This window comes from Manis pentadactyla, chromosome 11, assembly GCF_030020395.1.
Source record: "Manis pentadactyla isolate mManPen7 chromosome 11, mManPen7.hap1, whole genome shotgun sequence".
Taxonomy (NCBI): domain Eukaryota; kingdom Metazoa; phylum Chordata; class Mammalia; order Pholidota; family Manidae; genus Manis; species Manis pentadactyla.
This window is the reverse complement of record NC_080029.1, coordinates 60,497,719-60,514,383: the sequence shown is the minus strand read 5'-3', so window position 1 is coordinate 60,514,383 and position 16,665 is coordinate 60,497,719. Positions and strand designations below refer to the sequence as shown.

Here is a 16,665-nt window from a genome sequence, read left to right as displayed (position 1 = left end):
ACAGTATAGATCCAGTCAAATTTTGTTGTTTTACTGTATGCACAGGCCAGCTTAGATATCTCCTTCCTCATTCCCATGGCAAGTCCAGGAACTGGTGGGATGAGTGCATCTACAGCTGTAGCAGTGCGTGGATCTTTGTTGGGGTTTTTTGATGATCATCTTCTGGCATGAGTCTTCCAGAGAGTTCAGATGTTAGAAGTTCTTTTTCATATCGTATCTTAGTTCATTCTCGGGGTAGCCCAATTAGGCTTTGATCCTCTGTATAAACACAAACAGACCCTTTGCCTACACTTTTATATGCCCTTTATACCCTTGTGTAGAACTCGTTGGAGGTTACCACACAGGAACTGCCCTTTTTTTTTTTTTTTTTTTTTTTTTTTTGCTATCACTAATCTACACTTACATGACGAATATTATGTTTACTAAGCTCTCCCCTATACCAGGTCTCCCCTATAAACCCCTTTACAGTCACTGTCCATCAGCATAGCGAAATGTTGTAGAATTACTACTTCCCTTCTCTGTGTTGTACAGCCCTCCCTTTTCTCCTACCCCCCCATGCATGTTAATCTTAATACCCCCCTACTTCTCCCACCCTTATCCCTCCCTACACACCCATCCTCCCCAGTCCCTTTCCCTTTGGTACCTGTTAGTCCATTCTTGAGTTCTGTGATTCTGCTGCTGTTTTGTTCCTTCAGTTTTTCCTTTGTTCTTATATTCCACAGATAAGTGAAATCATTTGGTATTTCTCTTTCTCCGCTTGGCTTGTTTCACTGAGCATAATACCCTCCAGCTCCATCCATGTTGCTGCAAATGATTGGATTTGCCCTTTTCTTATGGCTGAGTAGTATTCCATTGTGTATATGTACCAAATCTTCTTTATCCATTCATCTATTGATGGACATTTAGGTTGCTTCCAATTCTTGGCTATTGTAAATAGTGCTGCAATAAACATAGGGGTGCATCTGTCTTTCTCAAACTTGATTGCTGCGTTCTTAGGGTAAATTCCTAGGAGTGGAATTCCTGGGTCAAATGGTAAGTCTGTTTTGAGCATTTTGATGTACCTCCATACTGCTTTCCACAATGGTTGAACTAACTTACATTCCCACCAGCAGTGTAGGAGGGTTCCCCTTTCTCCACAGCCTCGCCAACATTTGTTGTTGTTTGTCTTTTGGATGGCAGCCATCCTTACTGGTGTGAGGTGATACCTCATTGTAGTTTTAATTTGCATTTCTCTGATAATTAGCGATGTGGAGCATCTTTTCATGTGTCTGTTGGCCATCTGTATTTCTTTTTTGGAGAACTGTCTGTTCAGTTCCTCTGCCCATTTTTTAATTGGGTTATTTGTTTTTTGTTTGTTGAGGCGTGAGAGCTCCTTATATATTCTGGACGTCAAGCCTTTATCGGATATGTCATTTTCAAATATATTCTCCCATACTGTAGGGATCCTTCTTGTTCTATTGATGGTGTCTTTTGCTGTACAGAAGCTTTTCTGCTTAATATAGTCCCACTTACTCATTTTTGCTGTTGTTTTCCTTGCCCAGGGAGATATGTTCAAGAAGAGGTCACTCATGTTTATGTCTAAGAGGTTTTTGCCTATGTTTTCTTCCAAGAGTTTAATGGTTTCATGGCTTACATTCAGGTCTTTGATCCATTTTGAGTTTACTTTTGTATATGGGGTTAGACAATGGTCCAGTTTCATTCTCCTACATGTAGCTGTCCAGTTTTGCCAGCACCACCTGTTGAAGAGACTGTCATTTCGCCATTGAATGTCCATGGCTCCTTTATCAAATATTAATTGACCATATATGTCTGGGTTAATGTCTGGATTCTCTAGTCTGTTCCATTGGTCTGTGGCTCTGCTCTTGTGCCAGTACCAAATTGTCTTGATTACTATGGCTTTATAGTAGAGCTTGAAGTTGGGGAGTGAGATCCCCCCTACTTTATTCTTCTTTCTCAGGATTGCTTTGGCTATTCGGGGTCTTTTGTGTTTCCATATGAATTTTTGAATTATTTGTTCCAGTTCATTGAAGAATGTTGCTGGTAGTTTCATAGGGATTGCATCAAATCTGTATATTGCTTTGGGCAGGATGGCCATTTTGACGATATTAATTCTTCCTAGCCACGAGCATGGGATGAGTTTCCATCTGTTAGTGTCCCCTTTAATTTCTCTTAAGAGTGACTTGTAGTTTTCAGAGTATAAGTCTTTCACTTCTTTGGTTAGGTTTATTCCTAGGTATTTTATTTTTTTTGATGCAATTGTGAATGGAGTTGTTTTCCTGATTTCTCTTTCTGTTGGTTCATTGTTAGTATACAGGAAAGCCACAGATTTCTGTGTGTTGATTTTGTATCCTGCAACTTTGCTGTATTCCGATATCAGTTCTAGTAGTTTTGGGGTGGAGTCTTTAGGGTTTTTTATGTACAGTATCATGTCATCTGCAAATAGTGACAGTTTAACTTCTTCTTTACCAATCTGGATTCCTTGTATTTCTTTATTTTGTCTGATTGCCGTGGCTAGGACCTCCAGTATTTTGTTAAATAACAGTGGAGAGAGTGGGCATCCCTGTCTAGTTCCCGATCTCAGAGGAAATGCTTTCAGCTTCTCGCTGTTCAATATAATGTTGGCTGTGGGTTTATCATAGATGGCCTTTATTATTTTGAGGTACTTGCCCTCTATTCCCATTTTGCTGAGAGTTTTTAACATGAATGGATGTTGAACTTTGTCAAATGCTTTTTCAGCATCTATGGAGATGATCATGTGGTTTTTATCTTTCTTTTTGTTGATGTGGTGGATGATGTTGATGGACTTTCGAATGTTGTACCATCCTTGCATCCCTGGGATGAATCCCACTTGGTCATGGTGTATGATCCTTTTGATGTATTTTTGAATTCGGTTTGCTAATATTTTGTTGAGTATTTTTGCATCTACGTTCATCAGGGATATTGGTCTGTAGTTTTCTTTTTTGGTGGGGTCTTTGCCTGGTTTTGGTATTAGGGTGATGTTAGCTTCATAGAATGAGTTTGGGAGTATCTCCTCCTCCTCTATTTTTTGGAAAACTTTAAAGAGAATGGGTATTATATCTTCCCTGTATGTCTGATAAAATTCCGAGGTAAATCCATCTGGCCCGGGGGTTTTGTTCTTTGGTAGTTTTTTGATTACCTCTTCAATTTCGTTGCTGGTAATTGGTCTGTTTAGATTTTCTGTTTCTTCCTGGGTCAATCTTGGAAGGTTATATTTTTCTAGGAAGTTGTCCATTTCTCCTAGGTTTCCCAGCTTGTTAGCATATAGGTTTTCATAGTATTCTCCAATAATTCTTTGCATTTCTGTGGGGTCCGTCATGATTTTTCCTTTCTCGTTTCTGATACTGTTGATTTGTGTTGACTCTCTTTTCTTCTTAATAAGTCTGGCTAGAGGCTTATCTATTTTGTTTATTTTCTCGAAGAACCAGCTCTTGGTTTCATTGATTTTTGCTATTGTTTTATTCTTCTCAATTTTATTTATTTCTTCTCTGATCTTTATTATGTCCCTCCTTCTGCTGACCTTAGGCCTCATTTGTTCTTCTTTTTCCAATTTCGATTGTTGTGACATTAGACCGTTCATTTGGGATTGCTCTTCCTTTTTTAAATATGCTTGGATTGCTATATACTTTCCTCTTAAGACTGCTTTTGCTGTGTCCCACAGAAGTTGGGGCTTAGTGTTGTTGTTGTCATTTGTTTCCATATATTGCTGGATCTCCATTTTGATTTGGTCATTGATCCATTGATTATTTAGGAGCGTGTTGTTAAGCCTCCATGTGTTCGTGAGCCTCTTTGCTTTCTTTGTACAGTTTATTTCTAGTTTTATGCCTTTGTGGTCTGAAAAGTTGGTTGGTAGGATTTCAATCTTTTGGAATTTTCTGAGGCTCTTTTTGTGGCCTAGTATGTGGTCTATTCTGGAGAATGTTCCATGTGCACTTGAGAAGAATGTATATCCCGCTGCTTTTGGATGTAGAGTTCTATAGATGTCTATTAGGTCCATCTGCTCTACTGTGTTGTTCAGTGCTTCCGTGTCCTTACTTATTTTCTGCCCAGTGGATCTATCCTTTGGGGTGAGTGGTGTGTTGAAGTCTCCTAGAATGAATGCATTGCAGTCTATATCCCCCTTTAGTTCTGTTAGTATTTGTTTCACATATGCTGGTGCTCCTGTGTCTGGTGCATATATATTTAGAATGGTTATATCCTCTTGTTTGACTGAGCCCTTTATCATTATGTAGTGTCCTTCTTTATCTCTTGTTACTTTCTTTGTTTTGAAGTCTATTTTGTCTGATATTAGTACTGCAACCCCTGCTTTCTTCTCACTGTTGTTTGCTTGAAATATGTTTTTCCATCCCTTGACTTTTAGTCTGTACATGTCTTTGGGTTTGAGGTGAGTTTCTTGTAAGCAGCATATAGATGGGTCTTGCTTTTTTATCCATTCTGTTACTCTGTGTCTTTTGATTGGTGCATTCAACCCATTAACATTTAGGGTGACTATTGAAAGATATGTACTTATTGCCATTGCAGGCTTTAAATTCGTAGTTACCAAAGGTTCAAGGTTAGCCTCTTTAGTATCTTACTGCCTAACTTAGCTCGCTTATTGAGCTGTTATATACACTGTCTGGAGATTCTTTTCTTCTCTCCCTTCTTGTTCCTCCTCCTCGATTCTTCATATGTTGGGTGTTTTGTGCTGTGCTCTTTCTAGGAGTGCTCCCATCTAGAGCAGTCCCTGTAAGATGTTCTGTAGAGGTGGTTTGTGGAAAGCAAATTCCCTCAGCTTTTGTTTGTCTGGGAATTGTTTAATCCCACCGTCATATTTGAATGATAGTCGTGCTGGATACAGTATCCTTGGTTCAAGGCCCTTCTGTTTCATTGTATTAAATATATCATGCCATTCTCTTCTGGCCTGTAGGGTTTCTGTTGAGAAATCTGACGTTAGCCTGATGGGTTTCCCTTTATAGGTGACCTTTTTCTCTCTAGCTGCCTTTAACACTCTTTCCTTGTCCTTGATCTTTGCCATTTTAATTATTATGTGTCTTGGTGTTGCCCTTCTTGGATCCTTTCTGTTGGGGGTTCTGTGTATTTCCGTGGTCTGTTTGATTACTTCCTCCCCCAGTGTGGGGAAGTTTTCAGCAATTATTTCTTCTAAGATACTTTCCATCTCTTTTCCTCTCTCTTCTTCTTCTGGGATCCCTATAATACGGATATTGTTCCTTTTGGATTGGTCACACAGTTCTCTTAATATTGTTTCATTCCTGGAGATCCTTTTGTCTCTCTCTATGTCAGCTTCTATGCGTTCCTGTTCTCTGATTTCAGTTCCATCAATGGCCTCTTGCATTCTATCCATTCTGCTTATAAACCCTTCCAGAGTTTGTTTCATTTCTGCGATCTCCTTTCTGGCATCTGTGATCTCCTTCCGGACTTCATCCCATTTCTCTTGCGTATTTCTCTGCATCTCTGTCAGCATGTTTATGATTCTTATTTTGAATTCTTTGTCAGGAAGACTGGTTAGGTCTGTCTCCTTCTCTGGTGTTGTCTCTGTGATCTTTTTCTGCCTGTAGCTTTGCCTTTTCATGGTGATAGGAATAGTCTGCAGAACTGGGACGAGTGACGGCTGGAAGGACTTCCTTTCTTGTTGGTTTGTGGCCCTCCTCTCCTGGGAGAACAGCGGCCTCTAGTGGCTTGTGCTGCGCAGCTGCGCGCAGACAGGGTTTCTGCTTCCTGCCCGGCTGCTATGGAGTTAATCTCCGCTGTTGCTGTGGGCGTGGCCTGGCTCGGGCAGCTACTCCAAAATGGTGGAGTCGCGTTGGAGCAGGAGCGGCTGGGAGGCTATTTATCTCCGTAAGGGGCCTCCCTGCTCCCTGCAGCCCAGGGGTTAGGGTGCCCAGAGATCCCGGATTCCCTACCTCTGGATTAAGTGACCAGCCCTGCCCCTTTAAGACTTCCAAAAAGCACCCGCCAAAACAAAACAACGACCACAAAAAAAAACAAGAAAAAAATTTTTTTTAATTAAAAAAAAAAAAATTTTTTTTAATTAAAAAAAAAAAGGTGGTCGTTCGTTTTTCTTTATTCTCCGGTGCCAGCCTCAGGCCTCTGCTCACCGGTCTTTCTGCCCTGTTTCCCTAGTATTGGGGTCCCTGTCCCTTTAAGACTTCCAAAAATCGCTCGCCAAAACAAAACAGCAAAAAAGCAAAAAAAAAAAAAAAAATGGTCGCTCGCTTTTCTTATGTCCTCCGGCGCTTGGCCTCCGGTGCCCGCTCACTGTTCTTGCTGCCCTGTTTTCCTAGTATCGAGGGCCCTGCACTCTGGCCCGGATGGCTGGGGCTGGGTGTTCGGCAGCCCTGGGCTCCGTCTCCCTCCCGCTCTGCCTGCTCTTCTCCCGCCGGGAGCTGGGGGGAGGGGCGCTCGGCTCCCGCGGGGCCGGGGCTTGTATCTTACCCCCTTCGCGAGGCGCTGGGTTCTCTCAGGTGTGGATGTGGTCTGGATATTGTCCTGTGTCCTCTGGTCTTTATTCTAGGAAGGGTTGTCTTTGTTATATTTTCATAGATATATGTTGTTTTGGGAGGAGATTTCCGCTGCTCTACTCACGCCGCCATCTTCCGCCCTCTTTTTGATTTCATTTCTTAAACTGAAGTTCTACCTGGATATTTCAAAACTTTTTCTCATGCTTGTATCTTAGTGTGTGGATATATAGTTACAAATATCACACACATTTATTTTAGGTCTCTTTCTGGACTTGATATTTTGTTCATTGGTCATTGTTTTCATTTAAATGCTAATACCTTTTTAAAGCTTTATAAGATATTTAATATTGGGAAGGTAAGTGATTTTGTATCCACTTTTCCCTCCCCAAGCAGGACTTTTTTAGAGTACTCACATATTCAACATACAGTTTCTTGGTCTGTAGTAATTATGCTGTGCCAGTAATTAACCCTTATTGGGCATTTTGTATTTTAATTCTTTATAGAAACTTATTTAATCCTTAGAGGGTAGGTTTTATTAGTTCACAAATGAGGAAGCCATGGCAGAGAGAAGTTAAATAACTTCCCTGTCATCACAAAGCTAGTCAATTACAGGGCTAGGATCCAAACCCAGGCAGCTTTACTGCAGAGCTAAGCTCTTACCTATGCTGATCATAGAGTTAATTCCTGCCTCATCTGTTGGTAGTAAGGATTCAATGAGAGAATGGCATAGGTAGCATATATACTGTGTCTCAAGTCCTTTCAACTCAGGGTTTTTTCCTCTTACAGATGAGGTCACTGATTGAGGCAGATTAAGTAATAAAGGTTCTGTAAGCTAGAATTCCCTGGAACCAGAGACTTAAACATATCATCTAACTGGTAATCTACTGATAATTTATAGTACTAGGCACTTAGAAGAAATAGCCAAGTGTTCTGGTCATGATTTTTTTTTCCCCTCAAAAAGTTAGGCAAAAAAGGAAAAGTTCTAAGCTAGAAAAGTGTGAAACTACAGGCTTCATTTAGGGAAATTTATAGATGATTCTAACAAGTTTGAAGAAAGATAACAGAGGCCCAAATTCTCTTTGCAGTAGCAGTTTCAGTGTAAATACCAGGTATTTGTTTAAGTCTCTTATATTTTTTGTTGGTGTTGTTTTGGCAGCATTAAGGCAATAACCGCGAACCCATAGAAAATACCTATTCATGGGATCCAATAGCTGTGTGTTAGCACCCTAATGACATTACCAATGATAATTATTTTTTTAAGGTTTCTTACTATGGAGATTTTCAATTACATACAAATGTAGTAGAATAAACCCCCCAGACCAATCCATTACCCAGGTTCAACAACTATTAACTCTGTACTAGGATGTTTCATATATCCCATCTTTTTTGTTAATATGCTTTAAACAAGTCTCAGACACATTTATTCCATGTTAGTATGTCTAACTGATCAGGACTTTTCAAAAACATGACTGTAACTTTGGTATCATGCCTAATAAGTTCAATAATAACTCTGTAGTGTCATCTGATGTCCAATCAGTGTTTCATGTTTTCCCCAATTATCCCCAAAATGTCTTTTTATGTTTGAATTATTCAAATTGAGATCCACGTAAGATGTACTTACTGCATTTGTTTGCTATGTCTCTTAAGTATCCCCATCCATCCTCTGGGTTTTTTTCTTTGCCATTTATTTGTTGAAGAAATTGGGTCCTTTGACTTGTAAAATTTCCCACATTTTGGTTTTAACAGGTGTATCTTCCTGGTGTTATTTAATATGTTCATCTATCTCCCATATTTTCTGTAAACTGGTAGGTAAATCTAGAGGCTTGATTATATACAGAGTTTATTCATTAAGACTCCATGGATGCTGTTATGTCACATCAGGAGGCACATGTCTGGTTGTCTCATTTAGTTAATAAAGTTGAACACTGCATTCAGGTAGAGACACTGCAGTCATTGACTTAGATGCTCAAATCATGCCATTTGTGGCCAGTGGGAACCCTTTGAGTCAATGCTTATGCTTTTGGTTATATAATAGCTTTCTTCTTTCTGGTATGCTAACATGATTCAGATGTATCTTGGTCATTGAATATTTCTGGCTCCAGATCTGGAATCAGTCTTTTCCCCCAGGAGTGATAGTTCTTCTTTTAAAGCAGAAAATGGTACTTGGAGTCCTCAGTTTGGACATTAGGAAAGCTAGTTGTTATTAGGTCAGCATTGCATTTAGGCCTTTTCAGTGAACAGCCAAGTATGTATTTTTTAGAAAGAGGAAAATAAAATGAGTTCAAATTGGTATCCCAGCTCCAATTTAAGATTATATGATTTTTTTCTTCAATGATTTATTTCTTTTCTCCCTATTCTGAAAAGTCTGGTTTCTAACAATATTAATAATAATTCACTTTATTCTACAATATGCATATTACAGTTTCAGAATAACAATACAGCAATATTATCGATAGTAAAACCACTGAACTAGCAACTATTGAAGTCAGTTTAAGAATTCTTATCTTGTTCACACCTATCTTGGGCATTTGAGTATAGAGTCCTTTCACAAAGATGGCCTTGGCCTGTGCAAGGACAGCACAGAGAAGGTGGGCTCTGGCCTCGTTTCTTTTTTTCTCTCTGTACATACCTGAACAGCTGTGCAGGACCTCTGGAATGCTCTGGAAACATTTCTGCTCCTTTAACTTTCAAAAGACACTGGCCAGCATTCTCCAGCATGTCTACATAAGTCTATTATCTAAAACCACGAGAGACACTACTCCATGTGATTTAAATATATCCCCCAAACTCTTTCAACTGACATTGTAAGTCACTATTGGGAACCAATAGATATCAACGTGGTTTAAAGTTAATAATAACATAGCTGTTAATATGTTATTCCTTAGAAATGCTTCAGATGGCTGATGGGACAAAGTGGAGGTCTCTAGTTCATTAACCAAATTCACAATTTTGCTTTTATGTCTGCTTCAAGACAGCTTTGAAGAGTTTGATCCACATCACTGCAACTTGGTACAGCACAAAAGACACCATGAAACAGGTTGATTTGCTGCACTAATTAGACATCAAATGCTGGCTAATGAATTCTTCTAGAATTTTATATCAGTTTCAGTAAAACTATAAAGAAGTTTTAGAAAACATGACTTAAATGCTGTTTATACAATCACTAGTTATTCATGACAACCAATAAAAATCTCCCACAAAAAAAAAGTTCTTTACAGTTCTTTTTATCTCTGGCATATCTCACAAGGCACATATATCAGAACATCACATTTAAGGTCTCTTGGAATTGTTCTCCTCTGTGTGGTTATGCCACCAGCTTGATATATGAAAAGATTCATTTGGGGAAGTTTGAGTAGTGATTTTCCTTTTTCCTTTATCTTGTTTTACAATTGCATAAAATATTTATATTATGCCAAAGTTAAGTTATAATTCAAGGTACATTTGGACTATTATAGAATCCACCTTCATCCTTTCTCCCTTCTGTAGCTATCCCTTTTTATTAAGGATTTTTGGCTTATCCTTCCATTCATTGCTTCTTTTAAAAAGTATAAGCAAATATGTATGCCTGCATTCCTACACTTGCTCACAAAAAGCAGCTTATTAAACATGCTGTTCTATATCCGGTTTTTTATTTCTCCACTTAATAGATCCTGGAAACCACACTGTAGCAGTGTAAATATTTCCCTCATTCCTTTTTTGTAAAAGCTTCAGACTTCCCCTGTTTAGATTCACCATGTTTTTTTTCAGCCAGTGCCCTTGTTTATGGATGTTTGAGCTGTTTGTGGTCTTTTGCTATTACAAGGAGTGCTGCAGTTAACATTTTTAAGCATGCATTAAATTCTCTTTCTTTTGACTAGGTATTTTGACCAACGTGATTTAGCTGATGAACCATCTTGATGCAGCCGGTCTCAGGGACAAAAGATACTGGTGATGAAGGCAGCCTGAGTCTGAGGAAGTGCAGAAGTGCAGAGTGCGTCCCTCTTCAACACTGTGAAGGGTCTTCATCCTAACCTGTGCCCAAGCTGATACTCAGAAGATAGATTGTGTTGATTTTAATATCTGAAGTATCTTTGGAAAATCCCACCAGTATTTGTTGAATAGTTTAAACAGTTTTCTCCACATGCTTTTCAAACAAATTGAGTGCCATTTATTGGTAAAGCATCCTACACAGAAACTGTGTGATGAAGTGTTACAGAGGGGCTTGGTGCTGTTTCATTGTTTATTTACATATATATACAATTTTATTAACAATATATTTTGGTTACTAAAATTTTCTTTAACTCTTGAACAAAACAAAAGACAATGGATAAATGCCCTTAGTATTAGAATTAAGATAATGTAGATTAAATGGCAGTGCCTTTGTAGTCAGCAACAAAATCAAATGTCTTTCCTTTGAGCTCACTACTTTTATGCACAAAGAAAACTTTTCCTTACAAATCATTTTTAGTAACACCCTAATAGGTTAACAGTTTTAATTTTTTTGCTGAATCTTTTGTTCATATCACTTAGGATTAATCTACTTCTGTGTCGGGTAGTTATATTTTCTACTTTAACAGAAGATCCGAATAGTGGTGGTGTTTCAAATAGGGGTTCATTTTTCTTACAGAACAAAAAGTCTAATGATGCTGGATACTGGTATTGGTTCTGTGACTTCACAATACCATCTTTTTAAGAGTCTCTTGGCCTTCCCCTCATGGTAACAAGATGGCCACTAAAGCATAAGGCAATGTATCTGTATTAAATTCAGGAAAAGGGGAGATGGAGGCAGAGCCTTCCATATCTGATTCTTTCTAACAAAAGCAAAACCTTCCTCATAAATCTATAGCAGATTTGAGTTCTGTTGGCCACAAGTGTATATAACATGATCACTTCTAACTCCAAGGAAGATGGGGAAGTGAAATTGGCCCTTCCAGTCCTTCTAATGAGAGGTAGAAAAGGAAAAGGGAATTAGAAATAACTGGATCAAGCAACCAATAGTTTTGCCACCAGTTACAAAGAGAGTAGATGTTAATTACATATTTTGAATCTTTTCTGCTGATTTTTAAATTATAGCCTAATAGTCCAAGTTGTATTTTGCTATAGTTTAAACATGCTATCATTATTAGTTATCTAATCTGTTTTCAGTGTTAATCCAGTATAGGAAACGCTACTATGAATATTTTCATGGACATAACTTTTTCCTTTGACCAGAAGTTCCCAAGAGTAGGATTGCAAGTCATGAAAGTCTATCAGTTAATATTGCATTTGAAACTTAACTGAAGTTTTAAAAATAAGGTACTCATTTTTGTTTCTAATATAATAATTATGCTGTAAGAAGTTCAGGGCTGATAAAAGCAACTCTATTATATCTTAAATGTCCTGGGCTACATCCAGATTTTTCTTTCACAATTTTAGTGTGTAATTTTCATTTTTCAGTCATGATATGGTTGCTTTATCTCTTGCCTCATATCCACATTCCAGAAAGCATAAAAAGGCCCCACTTCTTATTGCTGTATCAGAGGGGCAAAGCCTTACAAGAAACCCTCAACAACTTATATATCATTTGCCAGAGTTATGACATTTTCTAATTAATAAGGAAAGCTATAAATTATAAATATTTAGCTGAGCATATTGCCACTCCTCCCAAATATAGAGTTCTGTTGGAAAAGAGGGAAGAGTAGATATTGGGTAGGCAGGCAGCAGTGTCTACTGTGGAGTTTAGATGTCCAAACTGTATCCCAACTAGCTGTTAAAACCTCACATTTTTTCCTTATTTGTTTCTTGGGGAGTTGAGCTTCAGGGGCTGATTTAATGAAGGTAAAGTGTTCATTATTTTAATTTACATTTCTTTCTACAACTAGTGGCTGAGTGTGTAGTAGGTACACTGCTCACACAGAAGAATAAAATTTCTGAGGACTAAATAATATAAAAAGAAGGCAGTTTGGCATGTGCAGAAGAGAAGTGGTGTAAGAAATTATTTTAATGCAATTACTCTTCTGTTAGGTCTAACAGAATAAGCCAATTAGAGGCTCAACTAAATTAAAAGTGGTGTAGGTTATCAGTTCTGCTACTAAGGACAAAGCTAGAAAAATGTTTTAGATACTACTGAGAAAGATCACGTGGACCTGTGTCCATATCAAGTTTATATTTTGCTATACATGTTACCAAATTCCCACCAAAGTTCTTAAAAAAAAGTTTTCCAAATAATATGCCCCAGAATAATTGATTTGTGTGAGCTATTAATGTTTCTGGAAAAAATGGTACTGTGATTAAATGCTAGTTAAAATTAAGCTGAATATTATTTGAATTTTTCAGAACCTGTAACATTCCATTGATGTGCATTAATCATCCACAAAAGGGGATGGATTTTCAAAATGTATTTGAACACAGTACTCATTTTTCAAAGACAATTTGAAAAACTTGTAGGTTCCATCCAGTTTCTTTCTCAACTCTGACTTCAAAATGTGTGCCTATCACAGTTTTTGCAATCAGTTTGATGCTTACCAGGTCTGGGTTGAACTCCCATCCTTCAACTATGTTTTTGTGGAACTTGGAAACAATTCACCAGGTAACCTTGGCTCTGGGATTTTGCTTTCCTTTAGTCACTTCATGTTGAGTTCTGCTATGAACTGAGTATTTATGTCCCCCCACAAAATGCTTATGTTCAAACCCTACCCCTCAAGGTGGTAGTATGAGGAGGTGGCCTTTCAAGAATTGATCATTAGTGCCCTTATAAAAGAGACACCAGAGAATTAGCTAGTCCCTTTCCGCCAAGTGAGGACACAGTCAAAAGATACTTGTGAACCAGGAAGCAGAACCTCGCTGGATGTCTTGATCTTAAACTTCAGCCTCCAGAACTGTTGAGAAATAAATTCCTTGTTCTTAGAAGCCACCCAGTATATAGTATTCTGTTACAGCAGCCCAAACAGACTAAGGTTCTGACAACATCTTGAGTTCTAAATCCCTTTAATGAGGTTTGACTGCTAGGCAGGAGGGATTAAGCTATTGTTATGGTTAACATAAGCCATTGACTAGACAGCTTATGTATGTTATCCTCATTTGTCATTCATATACAGTACAGTTTTCTACTTTTGAAACATACGTTTGCTCTTTAAATAAGTCTACTGTTTATTTGGTGCCCCTGATGACTATAATTAAGAGGAAATCCTGCAAAAGGATACTGAAAGCTAAGCTTTCTAATTTCAAGGCTTTTGAATCATAATATTCTGTGTGATACTTTTATTATTTCCATGTATACACAAACAGGCACTGCTATTTACATAGTCTCAATGTTTACATCAATCGTATGATTATCCTTTTTAACAGATTTAGCCCATGAACTTCAAAGGGGAAAAAAATAACATCTATTTTTACTATCCTCCTGATACTTAATTTCATTCAATTATGAATATAGGCAATAAAGTGTATTAGTGTTCATCAATACCTGTGACTGTTAGCATCACAAGTTAAAAATGTTTTCATACCAAATTGTAGTTGCAGATACTTCAAAATACACTGAACTTCAGAATATAGTAATTAAACCTACCTCTAGATCATTTGTGATTGCAGACTCTGTGTATGGTTTCCGGTGTGATCTGGGTGGCCAGCTAACTCTACCCTGAAAGCCTACATCAAACATTGTAGCTGTGTGCTCTCACATTCGTGACTCCAGTATCTGCATTACTTTCCAACATTTTCTATATATCATTGATCTATATATGTGGAAGGAACTGAGTCACAAGAATACCCCACAGTTTAATGTTCTTAGCCAAGCTAAGTAACAGTTGTAATACTGTCTTACAAAAAAGTAAATTTTAACCTTAAACTTGCCTATATTTTAACATATTGCCTTATTTATTAGGCAATATATATATATATGCATATTTTAAGAAGTATTTTGATAAACAGTACAGTTGTTACCTTTTGTAGCCTTATGTATTTTATGCATTAAAACATAATTGTGTGAAAGGATTCATAAACATAAACAGACTACCAAATAGGAGTTAATGGCCCAAAACAGGTTAAGAAACCCTACACCATGTGGAAATGAGTTTTCAGGGCTGTCCAGTCCCATCTGAAGTACAGGTCCCAAGAGTTTTCCCCTTCAACACTCCAAGAACTACTACAAAGGAGGGACTGTCCAACAGGTAGTTTGGATAAGGCTCAGTACTTTTGATGAGGGTAGAGTAGTCCCTCTGCTAGACCTACAGCTGATGACCCACAGATTTCTCTTAAGGAAAGAAAAAGAAAAAGGATAGCTTACATTGCTCCTCAGCACAAATGACCTGGCGTACTCCATCTGTACCACTAATTTGCTACAATAAACCTTTCCTTTGTGGCTCTGGGCATCTTGATATGCAATCCTCTTTCCAGATGACACCTTCCGTAATAATTCCTTTCTCCCTACCCCAGGGCCTCTGCTAGGTGATCCTACTGACTTCCTCTTCTAGCTTCAGGGCTGTACCCTGTCCCCCACCCAATTCACAGCCAAGGTCACCCTGCAGAACCCTAGGACTCAAAACAAAATGTTTAAAAATCACTGGTTCATCGTGTTTTTTAACCCTAAATAGAAATATCTTTCTTGTGGGATGATTATTTTAAAACACAAATAATATAAAGCTAAAAGTAAAAAATCTCAGATCTGCACAATTTCCAGTTTTTTGTTTTTTTTTGGATAGATAATTTTTTTTGGTATCATTAATCTACAATTACATGAAGAACATTATGTTTACTAGGCTCCCCCCTTCACCAAGGCCCCCGCACATACCCCTTCACAGTCACTGTCCATCTGAGAAGTAAGATGCTGTAAAATCACTACTTGTCTTCTCTGTGTTGCACAGCCCTCCCTGTGCCCCCCACCTACTATACATGCTAATTGTAATGCCCTATTTCTTTTTCCCCGCCCTTATCCCTCCCTTCCAACCCATCCTCCCCAGTCCCTTTCCCTTTGGTAACTGTTAGTCCATTCTTGGGTTCTGTGATTCTACTGCTGTTTTGTTCCTTCAGTTTTGTTCTTATACTCCACATATGAATGAAATCATTTGGTACTTTTCTTTCCCTGCCTGGCTTATTTCACTGAGCATAATACCCTCTAGCTCCATCCATGTTGTTGCAAATGGTAGGATTTGTTTTTTCTTATGGCTGATTAATAGTCCATTGTGTATATGTACCACTTCTTCTTTATCTATTCATCTACTGATGGACATTGAGGTTGCTTCCATATCTTGGCTGTTGTAAATAGTGCAGCGATAAACATAGGGGTGCATCTGTCTTTTTCAAACTGGAGTGCTGCATTCCTAGGGTAAATTCCTAGAAGTGGAATTCCTGGGTCAAATGGTATTTCTAGTTTGAGCATTCTGAGGAACCTCCATACTGCTTTCCACAATGGTTGAACTAATTTACATTCCCACCAGCATGTGGTTTTTGTCCTTTTTGTTGATGTGGTGGATGATGATGGATTTTCAAATGTTGTACCATCCTTGCATCCCTGGGATGAATCCCACTTGGTCATGGTGTATGATCCTCTTGATGTATTTTTGAATTCGGTTTGCTAATATTTTGTTGAGTATTTTTGCATCTACGTTCATCAGGTATATTGGTCTGTAGTTTTCTTTTTTGGTGGGGTCTTTGCCTGGTTTTGGTATTGGGATGATGTTGGCTTCATAGAATGAGTTTGGGAGTATTCCCTCCTCTTCTATTTTTTGGAAAACTTTAAGAAGAATGGGTATTATTGCTTCTCTGTATGTCTGATAAAATTCCGAGGTAAATCCATCTGTCCCGGAGGTTTTGTTCTTGGGTAGCTTTTTGATTACTGATTCAATTTTGTTGCTGGTAATTGTTCTGTTTAGATTTTCTGTTCCTTTCTGGGTCAGTCTTGGAAGGTTATATTTTTCTAGGAAGTTGTCCATTTCTCCTAGGTTTTCCAGCTTGTTAGCATATAGGTTTTCATAGTATTCTCTAATAATTCTTTGTATTTCTGTGGGGTCCATTGTGATTTTTCCTTTCTCGTTTCTGATTCTGTTGATATGTGTTGATTCTCTTTTCTCTTACTAAGTCTGGCTAGAGGCTTATCTATTTTGATTATTTTCTCGAAGAACCAGCTCTTGGTTTGATTGATTTTTTCTATTGTTTTATTATTCTCAATTTTATTTCTTCTCTGATCTTTATTATCTCCCTCTGTCTGCTGACCTTAGGCCTCATTTGTCCTTCT

The 16,665-nt window shown here is 38.1% G+C and overlaps 1 protein-coding gene across 1 annotated transcript in view; it reads left to right on the top strand.

Annotated features, from left to right (window-relative positions):
* Positions 1-14,012, top strand: part of GEMIN2 (gem nuclear organelle associated protein 2) — a 35,222-nt gene extending 21,210 nt beyond the window's left edge. The window contains exon 10 of the mRNA XM_036881315.2: positions 10,334-14,012. Coding sequence (XP_036737210.2) covers positions 10,334-10,373 — 40 coding nt within the window. The 3' untranslated portion in view covers positions 10,374-14,012. The remainder of the gene's footprint in view (positions 1-10,333) is intronic.
* The last annotated feature ends 2,653 nt before the right edge of the window (positions 14,013-16,665 follow it).